This window comes from Chiroxiphia lanceolata, chromosome 5 (assembly GCF_009829145.1).
Source record: "Chiroxiphia lanceolata isolate bChiLan1 chromosome 5, bChiLan1.pri, whole genome shotgun sequence".
Lineage (NCBI taxonomy): Eukaryota > Metazoa > Chordata > Aves > Passeriformes > Pipridae > Chiroxiphia > Chiroxiphia lanceolata.
Window position 1 is genome coordinate 56,991,047 of NC_045641.1, and position 22,318 is coordinate 57,013,364.

The window sequence follows — 22,318 nt, forward strand, 5'->3', positions numbered from 1 at the left end:
TAGATTCGAATACTTAGACCCATGCTGAAAAATAACTCATTTCATAATAACTCCTAGAAAAAAAAAGAGGACTGTACATCTCAGCATCAGCTGTGGTCTCAACCTGCTGATTCATCATTTCTTGATGGGGGACAAGGAAAGAGGAAACTTGTTCTCAAGTGTTCTAGTCTCCTTACAGTCAATTGCATTGCTTTTATATTGCCAAGGTTTATGGCCCATAGCCTCTGAAAATAGACAACCCATGTCTAGAAAAGAGAAAAAATGGAAGGTTTTTATTTTGTATTCCATCTGTGTGTAACCCATCTGTTTTTTCCACCACTACTGCTAGCCCTTCATACAGAAGGTAGCAGCCAGTTTTATTTGCAATTTTACCAGGAAGTGTGACAAATATTAGTGTTTACTTACTCAATTAGAGATTCATAAATCTCAAGCAAACAAATTCACATGACCTACCTGGACAACAGTACAGTAGCCAGTTAAAATAGCAGCCTCAGTAGAAGTGTGGCTTTCTCAAAAGCCCAGCTATAGCCTTGCCACTACTGTTGGGGATATGCTGAGAGCTTCCTCCCGTCACAACAACACAGGAAACCTTCCTCAAATCGCAAACTACCTAAGTCGTCGCTCAGAGGAAATGCATTGTCAGCTAGAGGGTCTCTACAAGTCAGTCAACAGGACCATCCTCGAGCTAATTGGACTTTACTACAGTCAGTGTTCAAAGACTGATTGCTTGTAAGTTGTTCCGTGGCATTCCAACCTATTTTTATTTATATCTTCCTAAATTTTCAGAAGTCTTTATCAAATACTTAAATGCGTGAGAATCAAAGAATCACAGTGAGTTAGGAGGGACCCACAAGGATCATCGATTCCAACCCTTAGCCTTGCGCAGAACTATCCCCAAGAGTTACACCATGTGCCTGAGAGCATTGTCCAAATAAATGCTTCCTGGATTCTGTCAGGTTTGGTGCTGTGACCACTGCCCTAGGGAGCCTGTTCCTGTGCCCAACCACCTTCTGGGGGAAGAACTTTTTTCTAATATCCAACTAAGCCTCCTCTGCCACAACTTCAGGCCATTCCCTCGGGTCCTGTCACTGGTCACCACAGAGGAGAGACCAGTGCCTGCCCCTCCTCTTCCCCTCCTGAGGAAATTTAGACTGCAATGAGGTTTCACCATCTTTTCCATGAGAGGCACAGTGAAAAACAGTCTCCTATTTAAGGGAATATCCTAATTCTGGACAGCCTATGAATAAACATGTATATACACAGTCATGGCCCACTGAATTAAATGAGAAGTAAGAATGTGAACAGAAGTAAGTAAATGCTACCATCTTATGTATAGTGGTGTCATGGTTTAGGAACAGTACTCTCCAGTTCAGTGCCCCCATCGAGACTCTGCAAACCACACTGCCACTTTCTCACTTCCCCACTTTCCCTCCCCTCCTCCCTGCAGCAGGATGAAGAGAACTGGAGGCAAAAAAAGCAAAGATCATGGGTTAAAATAAGAGCAATTTACTGGAAACAGCAATGAGATGAGAAAATGAACAGTAACAACAACACTGCTGACAGAGGGAACAAGAAAAGAAATTATTCACATGGAAACCCCCTGACAATAGACAATACTGTATGGCTCCCCAGAAAAGCATCCCTTTCCCCTGTCCCCAGTAATGCCATGAGGTGGTACAGAATAACCTGTGGGTCCTGGCAATGCCCCTTCCTGGCTATCACAAAAAATTCAGCCTGTCCTGGCTGGGATCAGGACAAGTGGTCAGCAGAAGCAAATGCCAGGTGTTCCAAGGTAAGTGCAGGTGAGCTTTCCCATTTTGCAGGACAGAGATTTCACTTGGTTTCCTATTCTGAATTAGAATCACAAATAAAAATTACAAGCTTGAGAGATGATAATCCTCAAATACAATCAATTGTATTTTTACAACACAATTTTAGCTTTTCTACTTTAGCGTTTTTTTAATACTTCAAAATAGAAACTTACTTAAAAAGAAAAAAAGAAGCTTTTCATTAAAACTTTTAAATCTACATTTCTGAAGCTTCTTTTAAGAATAAACAAAAAAAGCCTCCCACCACAACTACTCGAATTAACAGATAAACCAAATCCCAATCCATTGCCATCAGTCCTAAAGCACTAACATTCACTAATGATACTGTTTGGCTGGAAATTCCCAATATAGTCTTTTACATTTATTAAGGTGACAAAGCACTTCCTAAATGCTTTGCCCTTGTGAACACAGGAATTCTGTAGCAAAGCCAAAAACTGAGCTCAGAGCTCCTAAATCCCGACCTAGAGCCCTAATCGCAAAACCAGACTTCATCTCACTGGGATTCAGAGGATCAGGTGGTTCACAGAACACGGTCTACTAATACATCAGTTCTTTCTTTAAGGGTAACTGAAGCCAAAGTCTGATTAATTTTACAGTCAATAGCAGTGATCATTTGAGAACATTAGTTTTCTGCTATTAGCTTCAGCATATGGGGAATAAGGGGCGATTTGTTGTGCATGCATAAAAAGACTTACATAGTGTGAAAGAAATGACCCTCTCAAAATTTATTATTTTAATTTTCAAGTTTCTATTGCAAGCATATGCACCGCTACTTTAAAACATTTAAACCAAACTGAATTTAATTGCTTAGAAAAATTAACGTGCAAGCTCTGAAAGCAAAAAGAGGAAAGAAAAAAGAAATACAGAACTAAAAGCTATTTTACCAGGTACAGAAGGTAGCAAAATAGTTACATATATATTGAGATGGTTAGGAAGGTATTCTAGTATGTCTAGAAGACAGCCATGGAAACACATATGGGAAAGCAAGCAGATACATCATTATGGTGGTTGAGCCTCAGTGCTCCTGACCTATCAGGTCAAAAGAAGGATAAGAGCCCTTTCTCAGCTTCCTTGCAGGGACTGGCACTGGAAAATCACTCAGGCATTCTGGGCTTACGTGGCTGTACAACAGCACCCACAAATACACAGTCAAACAAATTAATATTAAACAGATAAGTGCTATATAGTCAAATGCATTTCCTGCTAACATAATTCCCTTTCTGTAATGATGCTGTACCAGCCAGGATTTCAAAACAGCTATGATCTAGAAGCTGAAAAAAAATGCTAGGCAAAAAATTCTCTGCTTGGACACCTTTTCACTTACCCTCGTAAGGCACAGAATGATTTTTGGAAGGGCCAAATATTCTTAGGTAATGAGACCAAGGCTAGTTGTACATGTGGTAGGACTGATGCTTGGGTTTGTCCTAAAAGTCAGAGAGGGAGGGAAGAACATCACAGCTGTGTATCACAAACAACCAGATGTTCAAGGCATGGCCTGCCATAAGGCATGACAGCTTTACTGCATCAGGAACTGAAATGTCACCATGGCATGTACAAAGAGGCACATTTTGTGAAGTTTCCATAATAAGATATGGCACAGCTGATGTCTACAACACTCTAGTGAGGATTAGAGATTCAGCCTCTCCTCAAATCACAGAGACCCCAAATCAATATGTGTTCATCTGTATGCATCCATAAATATATACAGGTATGTACACATGCCCACATGCAGGTGTGGGCAACTAATCTTGGGACATGGTGGCTCCAGAGGTGTTATGCTGGTCATCTTTCATGTCCTGTGCGAACCAAACAAAAACTAAGACGAAACAAAATGAAGAAATGGAAAAACGAAAAAACATATCTAAACAGACTGAGGCAGTGAACAAATTTAAAGCACATTCCTCATTCCTTCTCTTAGCAGCCACAAAACCCAGCAACTTTTCAAAACTAAGTATCACAATCAAACTATTTGCATGTACCGGAACATCACTTGCCTACCAAACCACCCCACTGAACAGTCATTTTAAAGGGTGGGAAAATGAAGACCTCATTATATATATATATATTTACCATTTTTTTTCTCATTTGTTTGTATCATTTTCCAAGTACTGGCTTACCCGCTGTCATACTGTGTGTCACTGGTGCTCCAAACCACCACACGAAGGTAAGCTTACAGCAAAGCTCATGCATCATCTATTTACAAAGTGAGTTCATTGGACTCTACAGCAACAATTTCTAAATAAACTAAGAAATTCACATGAAAGGATGATGACGGTGGCATTGACACAGCCGGAAATAATGCTAGGAAGTTTGATTTGAAGAAAAGAAACATTTCTAAACCAAACAACCAAGGGTACTGGGTCAAGTCAGCATGTATATGTGTCTTTTGGGAAGAGTACACAACTTTTCATTCCTTAACTATTTTTACATTACGCGTCTCCAAACGAGTATGTCAGTGGGTTCATTTTTCAAAACAAAAACTGTATTTGTGAGAGAGATACTGAAGAAACACCCCAGCCCATAAACTGTATCAGACTCTGGGTTTGGATACACAACTGCATTATCACTGTTTACTGAAAGACAGCACAGTGGGGCTGATGCCTGTTCTTTAAAAATCAAGTAAGATCTTGCACAAGACACGCAAGTGACCTTTCACTTGCAGAAGGCCAAGAGCACAGACGCACACAAGTCAGTTCCTGAGGTACCACACAGAGCTGTTTGAAGCCAGTTGTGCATCCCAGTCCTCCTCTGGAGACACATAATCACTATCAGCCAGTGTAGAGTCATCTAAAGTTAATAGAAGTACGTTGATTTATGCTGACTGAGGACCTGACCCGAAATCCACCGAATTATGGGTTGGTTGAGTTTGAAAGGGACCTCTGGAGGGCCTCTTGTATCAAATTTGGATAGATCTTTTGATACAGTAATATGAAGACACTTTTTCTTCCCCCCTAGCACAAGACCAGAAAGAATAGCTAATTCAGGGATATGACAGCCATCATGGACCACAACTGAACAGGATACAAAAAACAGGATCCTTCTTACTTTGTGGTTGCATTTTATTTGTTTAATGGCATAGGTAAGCCTGAGGCTTTACAGATCTATCAAAATAAAGATGAAGCCAACAGCTTAGTGTAACAGACAAATTCTACATGTGAAAAGAGTAATCAGATCTCATGTGGATGAACTAGAAGAAAAGGATAGACAAGCAAAAAGAAAAGAAGCTCAAGCAACTTGCTTTTCCTTCAAGAGGGATACAAGGAATTTGTTTTATCAACATTCATGCTACTTTTTTGTTCTTTTACCACTTCATTATTGTTTGCTGTTAATCCATTATTACTTTTTCCACTGTAGCAACAAAGTTCCTGATGAGAAAACAGTGATGTTTTCTCACAGCTATTGTAATGGGTGTAGATTTTTGAATTTAAAAAAGTCATCCTCCTCCAACTGGTATGCATATAGATTTAAGGATTTGGCCTGAATCAACTACTAGTTTCCACTTGTGATAGCCACATGAATCCTGACAGAACATTGACTCCAGCAGCCTAGCAAATCTTGACTAGGCAGTACGTACCTTTGCCTTAGGGCTCACTGATCCACATTTTTAGCAAATATTTTGACATACAACTTCTGAATTACTTGAATTATGTATCAGGTAATGTTTCTCTTCACGTTGTTCCACCTTAACATTCTGCTCCTACATTTTTAAAACTGCACTTTCATGATTCTCAAGTACTTATTGAAAAACAAATTTACAATGCAGAAACTAAAAACAACCTGAAAACAGATTATGTATTGTTATCCCACCCGGCAGAATGCAACAAACATCATAATCCTATCTCACTTGCAACACAGTAATGCAGTTAAAAATGGTTCTAGTGCTCTTAAAAGGAAACTTCCATTCACGAGACAACACAGCTGTGAGAAAAAGGTATCATTTACTGCAGCACAGCCCTCCTAAAACACTGGCTGAGGTTTCCATGGTTAACCTAAATTAAAATTAATTCCATATTTTTTGGTAGAATGTCTATAAACTAATTTTCATATTTTCTTCTTCAACTATAATTAAAAATGTAGGGAAAAGGCTTCATATGTCTCAAGTACGAAGGTATATTACAGTAGACATTTTTGGTTTTAAATTGCTACAATGCTTACTTTAATTGAGGCAAAATTAAGTGGGAAAGTAGAATGTCATGACTGCCTTCTGTGATTATACAGTTAATACATATACCCCATGCCTACAGGGCAATAACAGCCTGCATGCTAGATTTGGCTGCATGTTCTAAAAGGATGTGAACCTTAATAAAGACTTGATCTGCAGTCACCATACATTTCTGTTGCAAGAATTATTAATCAGCAATTCAGAAACAAGAGAAGATAGCAAGAGAAGGTAAAAGACTTTTTACAGCAACATTTGAAAGATATTAATAGTAAAGATGTGAAATGTATAATATCAAAGGGAAACATAATTGAATAAAATGAAGAGCAGTTTGGCTTGCAAGATCTACTTTGTCTATGTAATCAGTGAGTGGACAGATTCAATGTGAGAGAAGTGCACAAATGGTCCAGATCTCTGGATGTGAAGACAGGACAAGAGATGTATCCAAAAGAATCCTCTCAGCAGATTAAAACCACTCTGATTCCATAAAGGCCTTCTGATGACTTCCCAGTAAGTAGTCCATAAATGCACAATCTCAGATTAAGGTCATCCTTCTTACAAGCACTCAAAGGCATGACATCACATTACAGACAGCTTTAATAAAAGCTGTTAGAATTCACTGAATCATCATCTTACTGGCTTCTGTCTATCAAGTACATCCACTGTTTGCAACCCTTCACAATAATCATCTCTAAATTGAATACATACATATTTTACAATTAATTGAAAAAGCAAGAAAATAAACATGAAATATAAACTTTTGCTACACTAAGCTTCTAGAATTAGAAGCACATCCTGAAACTCAGTGACACTTTGTTAACATACAATTGCTACAACTGCTACAGGATATGGTGAGTAATCTCCTTTGCAGCATTCTGGGTTAGATAACTCTCACCTCTGGTGGATGAAGTACAAATCTTGATTTTGGAAATGCATATGGAGAGATGGGGAAGAAAAATGCATGTGTGTTTTCCTAAGGCCTGTTCAAACACAATAGTCTCACCCGCTTTCCCATCCTTCTCACCCTGAGACTGACACTTAAGCTAAAAAAAGGCTTTGGGTTGAAATAATAAGCACGTGCCATGTCTGGACTGAAATATATTAGCCTAGGTTTGTGAATAGCACTGACTCCAAAGTAAATTCTATAACCACTTATCAGTATACAACTGGGAAAGGAACTGGTAAAACAAAGTAGTGGGATCTATTTTGTGTTTCGAATTCTCCACTAGCAAATAGAAACCCTCCCTTAAAGCAGAGAAGCTTGCTTTGACTAATTTTAAAATATACAAACAGAAGCAACCCTATTAAAAGTCTTAAAACTACATTTATTCAGACAATGTGAGAAGAAAGAATTCTATTACTTGGAAAGCACTTTTCTCACCTCACCTTTCAACCATTATTTGCATACAATCCAAATCACCTCTGAATAAATTCCACTGGCCTTCCTTACATACCATCATTATCTATTTTCATGTGGAATAGTTAGTGTACTAACTATTAGGATAGCCTAACACTTCACAGAGACAGCTGATTGTGAATTAAAGAGGAGACACAGCTTCCACTGTGAAAACTCCAGAGGGGAAAAAGATCCACAAGTTAAACGTGGAAGGACTCAGAAACAGAGGGCTGCTTATCCTCAGTAAGTGAAAAGCAATGGCTAGAAGAAGGGAGGAACAAAGTGGAAAGTGAGAAACAACAATGATCAAAGATTGTAGGTATGTCAGATGACCATAGAACAAGCACATAGAAGGATATAAGATGAAACAAGTTCATTTGAATTAGACTCCTGGGCATTAAGCAAGCCAGAAATGGCAACACTGCATAGGTGTTAATTTTTCTAAAGGGTGGGCTCGGAGCTAAATTTTCTCATCTGTCATAGGCTTTCTGGTTAGTGGCAGGGATGTTACTCAGTCTATGTCTCAGTCCCTCATCGATAAAGCTGGATGTTGTACAGAAAAGCCACAAATGATTCAGGGGACTGTCACTTGATAAGGGCAAGATACGAACCTACAGAGACAGCTATACCTCACAGATCCCTGCTGAAGAAAACAAAAAGAGGAGGAGAGAGACAGGGAGGGAGGGGGGGAGAGAGAAAAGAGAGAGAAAAAGACTGGCTACAGTGACATGACCTAACTACCTGAATGTTAGAGAGGAACACAAATGCCCATGACAGATGGACATACAACCTCAAGAAAGATAAACATCTGAGCACAAGAAGCCTGAAGAAGAAAGAAAATTTTCACCAACTGAGAAGGGTGGCAATACAGATACAGGTATATTCAAATGATAAGGCTGACTATAATTAAAAGCAGAATGAATCTCTGAGATTGTTCTCAAAGGAATGCTCTCTAATTTCAGGGAGATGTTATTTGGTTACTAGCTACTGCTAGGAATAGTAAATACAGTCTACTAGTATCAAATATACATGAGAAAAGCATGAGAAAGTTATGGACAGGAAGAAATAGGACTTTTCTGGTTGCAGTGGAAGAAAGGAAGGGTTGGGAAACTTCTTTAAGTACAGAGAAAATGGGGAAAAGACCCTTGTCCCACACAACTTCAGCCTAAGAAGCCTAAGAATAGATTCTTACATTCAGGTGTGACTTGTGGGCAGAACAGAGGGCAACCGGTACAAGTAGTTATTAAATAAGATACAGGTAGTCACAAGAGGAATCTCATGTACCAAAAGAAGCAAGCAAAGGAGACAAGCAGTCTGCAGACTATCTGGTTGCAGAGAGGATCAGAGGGCCAGAGAAGACACACAACTGATCAGAGATGAAATTTGCCCTGAGGGCACAAACAACCCTCCTGAATACATGTGAGTTTATTTGAGCAGGTTTGAGCACATAAGGGGGCCAGAGGGAAACAGGGGAATGGGTGGCACTGAGGAAGCAAGCGATCACAGTGACAGTATTTCTTCACAAAATGCTGAGCAACTCCTGGAAATCTTTACTATCCTCTCTGGCCATTACCCCCCATTATTTGTTCTAACCAGTGCTTGAAAAAGAGCTTTTCAATATGTAAGTCTGTAACCAACAGCATAAGTTCTTGCTAAGTCCAACTTCCTTCTTTGCCATTTATTATTGTCAGACTGGTAAGTATGACTAAGTAATATACAATAGCTGCGAGAGGCATGTCCTTGTCCCAGGCAGACTTCTCCTGCCCTATAAAGTCTAAAAGCACAAAACAGATCATGAGTAGGAGAAAGTAAATAATACCATCTCCATGTTAGAGAACTGAGGAAAAGAGCTAGGAAGTGAATTTCCCAGGATTTCACAGGAAGTCAGTGGCAAAACTGGATATTGAAACCCTCTCTCTTCAATACCCATCTGGTGCTTCAGCAAAGGGGCAGCACATCTCTTCTAAGGACATTCCCTTTTATCCTCAGAGTGTTCTCGTAACAAGAGTCTTAGACTGAATGTATATATTGAGTGTATACAGCTTAAGGTCTTGTTGTACACCACATTGTACATTTTCCTCTCTCTATTTCCAGCCTTCTCATAGCCACTTTTGGTCTGAGTTCAAATTAGCAGTGCTACCACCCCCATCCACAAAGTCAACTTCATATACTTACAGTTCTGTTGGTGAAGTTACTGAAGTCTGTCACTAAGATTTGCTTGATCATGTCTGGTGAGGAGACCACCACAAACATCTGGCGACCAATGTAATACCTACAAAGAAAAAAGAGAGTCATTTTAGCAGATAGTGACAACAGAGAACCATCTCCTTCCCTAAAATACCTCTTTTTGCTTGAAAATACTTGCCATGAACAAATATCACAGTAAACATATTCCCTTTGGTAAAGCAGTATCTTTCCCCAGTCCTCTCAACTATTAAGATGCATGGTCCTGGAATTTGAAGGAAACAGCTTAAAATCTTTTACTGATTGATCAAAACTCAGCCAACATTTTAATGTAAAGGTTTGTACGCTCTATGCTCACTCTGAATGCAGTACAAAGTGATGTAGTATCACTAAACCAAACTATAGAGGAGCAAAACATTAGAAACCAACAACCCAAATAATCACTGAAGACCTACAAAATAGATTTTCCTGCAGTTAGCCACATGATGGCAAAACCCTGTCTACAATGAGCCTTTCCAGAAGTCCCCCCCAGCATGACTGCAATAAAGGTACACTTTCACAGCTTCTACTAGCACTGGAACTGAGTGCATCTCAGACTCCAGGACATAACCATGGACATAACTATCTAACAGATACCATCTGAACCTTACATTATACCAATAGGGAGCGGGGAAAAAAAAAAAAAAAAAGAAGAAAAAAAAGGGTTCACAAAGTGTCTAAGGGAATTAATAAAGCTTTAGAAGAACAATAAGTGATAGGGGTGTCTCTGCCTGCACACCTTCTATCTCCCTGCTCCCAGTTTAATCTGATCTTATGGAGCCATGATAGGATGGTTCCACACCATGTCCTTGCATGTCTTCACACCATCATGGAAGCTGCAGAGGTACTGGGACCCAATCCAACACCACAACTCCTAGGAGTGCAGAGCTCCCTTCTCCAGCACCATTCCCCCCAAGGCCCACAGGCGCTTCATGCTTGGCTGCTCTGCCAGAGGAGGAAGAAGTACCACCAGGAAGTAGAGGTTGCTTGCAGTCCCTACCTTTGTTGATTGCTGGACCAGAAAGATTATTCAGGCGGTGCTGTCTTTCCTCCACTAGGAGAAAGGAAGAAGAGACTGGAGGCAGGCACAGGAGGGCTAGGCAGCTCATGGCAGAACACAATAGCAATGCCACAGATGCTGCAAAACTGTGGTAATATCTGTGCCTAATCATTTTTGTACAATACAGTTTAGTATCAATATATTGCTTATCACCTGTCTACATTGCAGCAACTGAATAGACAAGCAAACCCTGGGCTGAATTAAATATAGTAACTAGAGGTTCCCATGGCAATGAAGCTGCAGCAGCTCGATTTCTCCAAGGGCAAACAAATCAGACAAATATCTGGATTCCAAAGCAAGGTTTCACAGACCACCTTGACGCCCCTACCACCAAAACTCGTTACAAACAAATGGTAAAGAAGAACAAGAACACAATTTTCTTCAGGAAGAAAGATATCATCTTTTCTTCTCTGGTGGGTTTCCAGAGGGAACTTTTATTTCCCTAATGCAATCCACAGGCTCTACTTGAACCTTAGATATGGGTGGTGTGGTCTGTGAAGATAGACCATTTTCACCCCTCCCTGTTTGTTCTACCACAGCAAAATAGCTGTCTGTTAATGGTCAAACTTTTATTCAGAACCCCAACAGGTGCATAAGAAAGAGCTGAGGTCTCATTTTAAAGAGGGTTTTGATCACAGACTTTAGCAAAAGAGGATAATGCCCTACGTGCACCTTCTGTATGTACTTTGTACAGTTTTTCTGGCATCAAAGAGACAAAGCAAACTCTCAGGGCAAAGACTCAGCCACGAACACCAACCTCTCATGCTCCTACTTTGCTTTTCTCTTCAACTCTTCAAGTTTATCAAGTTCCTTGTCACATTTAATGGTTAGTGACTGATGCTCCTGTAACCCACAGCTTTTTACAGGGACCAATATCCTGACACCAGATTCCAAATCTGAATCAGAAGCTAATTATGTCTACCCACATAGCCTAACCATGACCAGCAAGAGGCACCATATGATACATCATGCAAAGCATGTATGTGTAAGAGAGACACAATTTTAATTTATTTCAAACCTGGGAAGTTGCAGAGCTCCAGCTCCTGTCCAACAGAATAACAGGCCAGTACTCACAGCAGGAGTCTTTATGTCACAGCGCACTTTGTGCTTGAAAGCATTCAGGACTAAAAATTTGGGACAGGAGCATCTCCTACTCAAGCTGCTTTTATGAGAAAGTGACTCACAAGCCAAGCTTATGCAAACAAATCTATTCATCATCCTCCAACTCAGACCAGTCACCCAAACTCCCAGTTCTGCTTCCACAGCTAAGTTCTTTCTTTTTTGTTCACTCTCCTCTAACTTTCTAGCTATAGGCTTTTCCTTTCATTATCCAGTTATAAATTAGGGTAGAGAAGGAGAAGAAGGGGGAAAAAAGATACCTTACAACCAATAAATTGAAAATTCCGGAAAAAAAATCTTAAATTGCTTTTTAAGCAAAGTTCTGCCCATTTTTAAGGAATGACTGCTGTAAAGCCCACACCACCATCTCTTATTGTATCCCAAACAGCAAAGGTTTTCTTCCTGCCTTTTTTCCATTCTCCTGCTTTCTGCATATAATCTTTCTAACCTTTTCTAGGACACAAAAATAAGAGTGTGTGTATGGACACGCTTTGGAAGTCAAGATCCTGAGGCTAGAAGCATGACTTACATGATCTTCTCCTGAAGTTAAGGAAAAAGGACAGGTAGAACTAAGCATGAAACAAGATCATTTGAGCCATTTAATTTAGCCAACAGAGGTTCAGAACCTGCAAAGGCACCAGAAAGATGCTTACCTGATTTTAACACATTTAAAATCCTTTGCAGGATCAAGGCCTCAGTCACACTCCAGGAGAATATCTCCCAACTAGGCGTTTGGGGGTTTTTTTCACTTTTTTTTTCAAAATGGCAAGTAAAAGATAAAATCCTCCTGAACAATAATCTATTCTTCCCAAGTAAATAACGTATTTCACCCCTGCCATGTAAATTCATTTTGATTCTGTATTTCTACATGAGGATATCACCAGTCTCACACAGATTTATTATTGAGCAAAACCTGATATTCTTGTCAGATTTTAATAAATAAGAGTTTGAGAAAAACAAAAGCCTCTGGGCAAGAGCATTGCAAATGGATTCATGAATAATTTAGGACAGCACTTTTTATTAACTTTTCTTAGGTTAATCTTTTCACACGGCTCGTTCACACACAAAAGTCCTACCTTTAGCTGCAGTACCATTACACTGCTTGACCCAACACTTTGTACTACTTTCAGGTACGGTATTCAGGGTATAATGCAAATGCTTGGGACTACCTAGTTCACTCCAGCAGAGAAGCAAGAACACACGCATGTAGTTTGGCATCCTCAGGGTGACACAACTCCGTCCACATCGAAACACTTGTGGAAACCCTTACTGCCATACCAGTAAAAATAAATTTCATCACCCATGCACGAAGGCAATTTTCCTGTGTAGATGAGGCCTAAGTTATTTAAGTTATTCTGTTGGGGCAATTTCTATTATATTTCACTTTAAACTGCAGCTGTGCAAAATAGAGAAAAAATTCCACCTTTTAGACCAGTAGCTTTAGCTCCATTGGAAGGTGAGACAGGAAAAACCTGGTACCAGTCTATCAACAGCACAAGGACAGAGTCAGCTTCCTCCAGCAAATGAAAGTGCAGATCAGGAACCACTGCCCCAGCAGGCTGTCAGGGCAGAAGCAGGAAGCCCTGTGTTGCACCATCCTCAGGAGGGCCAGGCAAAAATTTTTCACAAGTGTTCAACAGAAGGTATGGATGGATCTATTCCCAGAAGTTAAGGAAAAGGCAAAGGTTACCAAAGGGCTCACAGGTCAAGGAGATGGCTAGGTTACAGGATATTGAACAAAATAAATTACTCTTCATCTGAAGTGTTTTAACAACTGAAGAGGCAATAAACACCCACTGCAGCAGTTTGGTTCTTAAGATCACAGAAACATCATTCTTAAGCCAATTAATGACAAGGACAGAGACTACTGCCTTTATGTTCAGGTTTCACCCAGGATGTTGTAGTTCTCTTTACGATGATTTAGTCATGTAGAAAATGCATCTTTTTTTTTTATCCACAAGAATAAAAAGCAATCCAGCAACTATGTCTGCTGTTTTGCTCATGCACCACCATTGCTCACTGCAGAGATGTGGCCTAGGTGTCTGAAACCACACCTAGTACCTGCCATGGCCACAGCAACATCCAAGCATGTCATCTTCCTTCCCAAGGTTTGCCAGGGACTCCCCCAGAATGTAGATTTCTTTTATCAGACAGTGTAGCAGATCAATCAGCTACCAAACTAGCATTATCTTTTCTGCGCTCCCAAGATCATCCTGACCACACTGGATGGTCATCAGCTGCTGACAGCATCCCTCAGATCCTAAGCCACCAATGTGCTTGCAGCAATGTTGCCTTGTTGCACAGGAAAAGGTAAGAGCACGTATAGTACTTTATGGCAAAGGGCCATATGTTTTTGTATAATACCCATGTGGGAAACACCTGCAACCCTTTCACCTTGTTTATAGTGCTGCTGTCAATTCACAGAAGACTTTGATCTCCCTATCTATTATCAGTCCCGTGTATTATAAACACATCATATTAATCATAAAACATACATGTGCTGTTAGACAATAAACAAGGCTTTGTTTTCTATGCTGTGGTCTGGCAAAGTACACAAAGATCATCTGCAAAGCCATATGAAAATAGAATATTTTATTATCTCTATCTTACTCAGAGAGGAGCAAAGAACAAAGAAAAAGGTGGGAGCAGGAAGGAGAGGTATGCAAAGAGAAATAGATACGGGGGAAAGGCTAATTTTCTTAGGAGATATTTCCTTTAAAGAAGTACACTCTGCCTCTTTTGTTTAGTGATGCCCATTAATTGCAGGCAGAGAAACGTAAAAACGAATAGCACAAGGTTTGTTTCAAATAGGACTGAAGCCTGGCATTACTTACTTAATTATTTCAGAGCAAACTGATTTGTCATGAGCACTGTCCCCTTTCAGCACTCACAGGCAATTCAGATGTGGTCGGACTAAGCGATACATAATGAACAGCTGCAAAGTCCAAACACTGTCTTCACAGAAAGGGTTATTTTGGGCTGAGAAGAAAGGAAAGGAGCAGGACAAATTTGTCAAGTACCACGAGTCCCATAATTATTTGTGTTATATTAGCAGCTGGAGGCCTCCAAGGTCCCCATGCCCTAATTTGACAGGAGATATACATAAGTAGAAAGTTGATTCTAGGCCTGTGGAGCCTACAATTTAAATAACCTGGAGTGACAAACAGTGGGGAAGACAAACTATGTCCTCCATTTTCCATCTGAGGGACTGGGGGACAGACAGGTACGGAAGAGAAAGGAATTGCCAGTAATCACCTTTTTTTTTTTTTCTGTTGACACCCTGTGAGAACAGAGTTTCTCAGGTGCCACATACACTGGGAAATCCTGTGCCAGGTTTCTTCAGGAAAGTTGGGACCTAACTGCTGTGCCACTTCTCCTGCTTCCCGGGTTGTGACTCTAGCTGGCCGGGTACCTTCCTGGACTGCTTTTATAAAGCACTCACAAACTGAGTATCTCCAGATTAGAGAACTGGAAACACACTCCGGCTTAAGAGAAGAAAAAGAAGAAAATGGCCCAAAAACACAACACCCTAGAAACAGGTGAACTTACTGCACATGAAAGTGAAACCCCAGTAGCACTGAGCAGTCTCAGGAATGGCAAAAAGTTTCAAAGCACAGCTCCGCCAACACACACACCCACCCCCACACCCACCCCCCCTCAGCCAGAGACTAATCCAACCCATTGTGTAAATTCATGAAAAAAAAAAAAAGACATGGCCACAGTGATTTCTATTTAAGAATAAATTGTTCCTCATTTCCTTTTTCGATGAACTACATTTCTTTTCATGTCGTGAAAGCTTTAAAATAAGCACATGGAACTATTAATTTAACTCCTGACTGTATTAAAAATATCATGTAACATAAGATGCTTGCTCGCGCACACTCTCTGCGCTGCTCCGTACGGCTACATCCACCTCTTTGTCCACACACCCGGGATTAAAAATGCTATCTTCTACACACCAACCACCTCTGTGCTATCTCAGACTTGCACCTTGCCAAAAGGCCTCTGCTTTCTGACATGCTTAAGGAAGTACCAAAAAAAGGAAGAAAATTCTGGGATTATTTATATTCTCCCCACCAGTAAAACACAGTTATTTTTAAAGGAGCTCCTCCCTCGTCAGGTGCAGTAAGAGACTTGTGGTATCAAAGTGGCATATTTAGGGTTGACAATAAGAAGAAGGGCTGATTGGGGCCATTACAAGGTACAGAGCTGGTAGAGTCTTTCAAGTACCTTACACCAGGGTGCAAACAAGATCTATTTCTGGGCATCTCCAACCCCAGGGTTTAGCAACTTGAGAGTGTCACACACATTTACTACTCTCTTCCCCCTTCCAAGTGAGCGGTGCAGGAGACACAGACTCTGCATGGCTGTGTTAATTCATTCATGAAATGAAGTAGATGACATTTACCCACATATAAGAAATGACAGAGATTAAATTAAGCTCACAAAGTGCCATGAAGAGGAAAAAAACCCCACGTTTGAATTATACAAGCATATTTAGCAATCTATGTCCATTTGGTTTTTAGAGGAAATCTAAGTCCAGATCCAAGTGCAAGTACAAAAACTCACACCCATGTCCAGGGGTTGGGAAGAGAATCAGCAAAAGGGATTCAGCAAAATGGACAGGGATAACAGAATTGTTTCTTTTCTCGGTTCGCGTGGGCTGCAGTAGAAGCTGGCCTCCACAGCAGCGCAGAGCCACGGGGTCCTGGGCTGTGCTCCTCCACAGTCAGGGAGCTGCTGCTTCCCAGGGCTGGTAGGGGTTATTTTTATCCTGCCAACTGGGCTAAGATGATTGCCACCACCACCACCGCTCCGTGTGCTTGCATCATACCGCTAGCGCTGATTAGCTACATCAGTATTCCACTTCATTAATGCGAAATGAAAGCTGTAAATAGGGTACTGCTTTTATAGGATGCTACTGGAAATGAGAAATAGTGTGATATTAACAAGAAACCAGTTGCTCCCCTCCCGTGTGGGGTGCGTGGTGCTACTGCGACCGGGTGACGCAGAAAGTGCTCATAGCTCTTCACCTCAGCAAGAGGGCCAGAAGAAGGTTTCTAAAACTTTTCCCATGGTGTTTCCCACCAAGCTTGGACTGTATTAGTCTGTGTTTTGTTACCCATGTTTAGACTGTGACATTTTCACCAAAGCTTGTTTTGTCTGCGCTCACTAAAGCGCAGTATGCCTGACTGACCTCATGTGATGGTGCAGCAGGCGTTTCCTGTGGGTTTCAGCATATTTCTGTGCTTGGCCTTTCTGTTGGTTTTTGAGATGCAGTGTGAGAGCAGTCTCATCTCTCTTGCACCTAATTCACTACTAAAGTACTCCTTTGCCATACCCTGAGGGAAAAACCATCAGGCTACTATTTCCAGAACACTGGAATATCATTTCTAGGGAAGGCTACCTCTGGGAAATAGCAAACTTTTTGTGTCTCCAAACTTGACTTACTATTATGAACACGGTGTTCATTTGTATGGATTTGTATGACTCTATTATTTATATTCAACATTGCTACCTATTTTTATCAGTGCAGGGAAAAGAAAAAATCTACAATATGGCTGAGGAGGATAAGTAGACAATGTTACTTGATCTAAAGAAGAGCAGCCTCTTCTCCATCTTTTTTTTTTTTTCCCCACACAGGGAGGGAGAAGAGTCTGCTGAGTTCTTATCCTGATTTCTAGTTGGGAGCTCTAAGCAGCTTCCCTTGACAGGTAGGTAAGCAATTTCTGGGAAACAACAGGCAGCATTACCCTGGCAGGGCTACAGCCATTTCCTACAAGATAAATGGAGACAGAGCAGTGCACTTGAAGATGAGGGATATGACTGTGATGCTACATCGAATAATATGGCTGAGAGAACACGTAGAAGAGGGGCCTGCAGTGCAGGGCTGCTTTCTAGCAAAGTGTGGGGGATCTATCTGAACAGGTGGCCATGAAGCCAAGGCGGATTCTCAGTGTCCCAGAAAGCAGGGCAGCATGTGTATGTCATGGTGCAGGATCCAAGAAAAATTTGGGGGCAGGGGACAAAAGAAGTAGAGCATATGTGAGACCATACGGAGAGAACAAAACAGGAAGGAGGTCAAAGGATTCAAATATAATTTGTGATACTACGACATCACAAGATACAGGAAGTGATAAAACAGTTTGACTATAATAAATGCACAAGTATAATAAAGTTGTTAGTTACATGCCCATCACTAAACTTCATATAAGCAAACACAGTTCAGGATGACTAAAACAAAACCCATGTGATCTGACTTCTGCCTCTCATAAAGCATTTCTGACCATGATAAAATTGAGGTTTGTATTATTCTTCCTCCCTGAGAGCTGACGTCAGGGTACACCAAAAAGCCATCCACAACTCTGCATTTCTGCAAACTTCATCTCACATATACTTTACTTATCATGGCCAGAACTCAAGTGCAACTGGAGTTTTTCAATTCTCCGGTTTTGGTTAGCCATTTCAGCCCTGAAGGAAAGAAAAGACTTTCAGGAAACACTGAGTATCTCTGTCTGCTGAAAAGTCATGTCCTCATACATATCTTCAAAAGCAGCATTGAGAACAGAGGCATTCAAAATCAGTAGCCTGTTTCTGTTTGTTTTAATTCTGCACTTTAGCTTTCATTTCTTTATAGTCAAGACAGCTCATCTGCCTCCTGAAAATAGGATCAGCAGTGGTGGACGATACAATATTTTATTTTTCAATGTACTTGAAATAAACATGCAAATAATTTTCTTTCAGTCTACTCCTTCTTACTGGCATTTTGATCTTAAATCAACGAGTTACATTACATTGCACGCCATCCCTCTTAATTCCTTTGCTCTGCTTATGTTAATGCAGATGCACGCATTTATGAAATAAGTGTCTTAATATTATAATATTTTAGTTCTCCAGTAATAGATAAGACTCAATAGACTTATTTTTTTGCATCATAAACATAACAGAATAAGACAAATTGAATTTTGTGTAACTACACATACACAGACTGTTTTGTAGAATAAGAAATGACACTTTGACTTGCTCATGGTTACTAGCCTGAAATTATCCCAAGTTTAAGTAAATGAAAGCAGGGTTTCATAAGTGGGAAGCAACGGGAAACCCATTCATTTGGTTTGCATGTAATAACAACACAGATTCCAGCCAACAATGGACAGCCTTACTCAGGGAAGGAAAGGTTTGCCAGATTGGCCATGAGGGGGACAGTCACTGGGACCCGCTTTTCTTTCATAATCTGCCTAAAAAAAAATTTGTCGAAGCAAAGAAAAAAAAGATAGTAACCACCTACTCCTGGGAATGTACTATTTTATGCTACAGCATACAAAATATACACAGGAAAGATTAATTTTTTACCTATAGAAGCATGTACTTTTTCTACACATTCTTAGGATCTACACACACCCAAAACCATTTATTTTTTTAATGCATTATTAAATGTACGCTAAGCCAAATAAAAGTAATTTCCCAGTGCTTTATGCATTTATCATGAAACCCCTAGCAGAATTCTTTACAATAAAAATGCTAGCAGTACACATGATCAACCTAAATTATCTAGGGAAATGGCTAATATCTGACCATGTGGAAACATTAGAAAGCAGGGCTTTGTTATGGGTTAGAAGGAAAAAAATAGACGTATTTTCTTACAGAAAAATTGCAATGATAAAAATATTTTTAATAGTGAAACGGTACAGCTCCAGGAAATTTTCCTGAATCAATTCAATCTGTGTCGTGCTGGACTTTAAAAACCCATTAAAAATAACCATGATAAATTTCCCAACCTCTTTCAGTGCACTACACAGAAGACAAAGGAAACTGCAATTCAACAGGGATAGAAAAGAAAGAAAAAAAAATGGAAAAACCTAATAGCTTGTGTATCAGCAGTAACATCCTCACTAACATCAGTGAGCAATTCTGCACCACAAAAGACAAGAAGAGCAGGAGTGATGTGTACAGCTGACAATGGCACTCCAAAGTAATGACTTCCAGGAAAATCTGCTGTTACAAATGGACAACACACTGCTGAGAAGTAGTTGAGTCACAAGTTTCATAACATGTCAAAATATTTCAGCCTAAAAATGAATGTACCAAAATCCAGGATGTATACAGTTCTGGTAAGGTAACTATGAGGATAATGTCCTACAAACAGCTAATACACTCACCTGGATTTAATTATTAAACTTCGCTGAAATCCATGCACGTTCAGGGATTCTTTTTCCCCCATATTTAATGTGTAGTCATAAGATACAGATCATGTTTCAAACACCAGTATTAGTAGAAGCACTGCCTAGTTGACCTCTTTTCCATTTACCATGTTGTACATATTATCAGTTGTAACAAACACACTTCTTTTGCTGCTCCCTTTTTTGTGGGGGGAGAAGGGGACAACGGCATAACAAATAGCATATACATCACTGTATCATGAAACAATCTAAATCCCTGAGGACTGAAGAGTACATTAAGCCTCTCTTCCACAGGCATATCCTTTCACCTTCACCAGCAGGTCCTGTTCACCCACCACCTTCTACTGACACCCAGCTAGAGTGCAGCCTGCCACACTGGTGCTGGCGCCCAATCCCCGCATCTGCATTGCACACGTTTGAGTTCTCTTCACAACTGCATTAAACAGCTGCCCCAGGCCCGTATCTGGCTGCCTGGGGACATGAGTGAGATGTAGGCTCAAGAATTTCTCCTCTCTGTCTCAGTCACAGCTGCTTGGCTAAAGACTGCAGGACTCTCATAGACCTGCCTCATTTTTGAGTCGATGTTATCATTCAACACCACTTTGCTATGTTACTCCCCAAATCCTCTGGATCTCTGGAGTCTGCTGGAGCAGTTTTCTAGAGCCCTCTCCTCCAAACAGTTGAGCATACATGAAACAGCAGTTGTATTTGAGATTTCTGAGTAGAACATTTCTGAAACAAAAATGGCATTTTTAACTGCTCAGTCTACCTAGAAAAAAGGAAAAACTAGTAGATTTGAACACAGACCAATGTAAACAATATTCCCTTTGAATATAAAGGTATTGGGGTAAGTTCAAGCAACTTGATCCTCACACAACTACAGAGGTATAGAGGAGATACAACCCACTGAATCTATTCATAACCGCTATAAACAAAGCAAAAAAAGTAATACAAGCACAACTGTAGGATGAACCATCACTGAAGTAAATATATTGATCTATCAAAAATGATTGAAGACTGACAATAAAAGGGTTATAAATTCTTAGAAGAAAGAGAAAATAAAAAAATCACACTACCAACCCACTGAAAAACTCCCACCTACTTTCACAGGGAAAAATGGACTGGAACAATAAAACACAATGGCAGTGCCTGTACATCTTTGATAGCTGCCCCTCCCAAAAGCTGGAACAATCCTGCTATAAACCAAGCAAGTGAAAATGTAAATGCATGAGCAATTGTCTGGGGGATTCAGATGCTTCGTGTCCTGTAGGCAAAGAAGGAAGGGGAAAAAAAAAGGTAGGAAAGCAAGAGAACACACCACTTTTAATATTTGTAATTATTGATCATTATTGATCATTATCTTCTCATCTGGAGCATTTTAAATCCAGCAGAGACCTTCCAGTTAAACACGTAACACTGCCTGCACAGCACGTTTAGCACTGACAGCAACACCTACTTGTCCTCTGACCTCGGTGCAATCCACTGCTTCCCCTCCTCCAGCAGCAGGGTCAGCCTGTGGATTTTGGGGGTGCCAGCCAGTGCCAGTAGAGCTTGCCTGCAGAAATCCAGTGTTCAAAATGGCAAGCTCAGAAGAGGCACAGGATTGGGAAATACACTGAACGCAATGCCCAGAGCAATCCTGTGGGTATGTATAAACACAGCAGTGTATCAAAGGGGCTTTAGGGTCTACTTGAAGGCTTACAAGTATTTGTTTGCATATTTTGGTAGTTTCACAAACTTGATTCTGTTCTTCACTACTGACGAAAATCCAATTGCATTAATTATTGGGCAAAAGCAAATAAAATGCCACTGACGCAGAAGAAAAGATGGGTCTGTGGTAAGAATAACTTTAGGTACTTCAAATATTAATCATCCCACTTTGCAATATACTTTTCTGCTTCAAAAATAAAAATTTAAATTATTTTAATAGAATTTAATATTTAAGAGCTAATGTCTTTCCATTTGATGCTACATTACCATCTGACCTACTTTAATATTTGTCTCTGTACTGTACTTGCAGATGTACTTTCTCTTTCTCCTGCCCCATACGTAGCTTATTTCCTACTGGTCCAAACGGACAGCCAGTGGACATATAAAATTGTTAGGTAATTGCTTTGGTAACATTTTGTTTTGGTCCTTCAAACAGAGTATTTCATAAGATGTTCCATGCAATAAAAGGTCCCAAAGAACCAAGATCCTCTCATAATGTCACTCTGAAAGACTCTGCAGCAATTCCCAGTGTCCTTGCCAAAATCCTTTTTCAATGAAATAGATTCCAACATTGACAGAAAAGCTTAGATTATTGCTGAGTGATAAAATGTCTGCTGCTAGCCCTTACAAAGTCAGAACATT

The 22,318-nt window shown here is 40.2% G+C and overlaps 1 protein-coding gene across 6 annotated transcripts in view; it reads right to left on the reverse strand.

Annotated features, from left to right (window-relative positions):
* TBXAS1 (thromboxane A synthase 1) overlaps positions 1–22,318 on the reverse strand; it is a 263,546-nt gene that overhangs the window by 118,851 nt on the left and 122,377 nt on the right. For all 6 annotated transcript variants that reach the window (XM_032689004.1, XM_032689005.1, XM_032689007.1 and 3 more), the window contains one exon: positions 9,560–9,656. In XM_032689004.1, the coding sequence (XP_032544895.1) occupies positions 9,560–9,656 (97 nt within the window). The remainder of the gene's footprint in view (positions 1–9,559; positions 9,657–22,318) is intronic.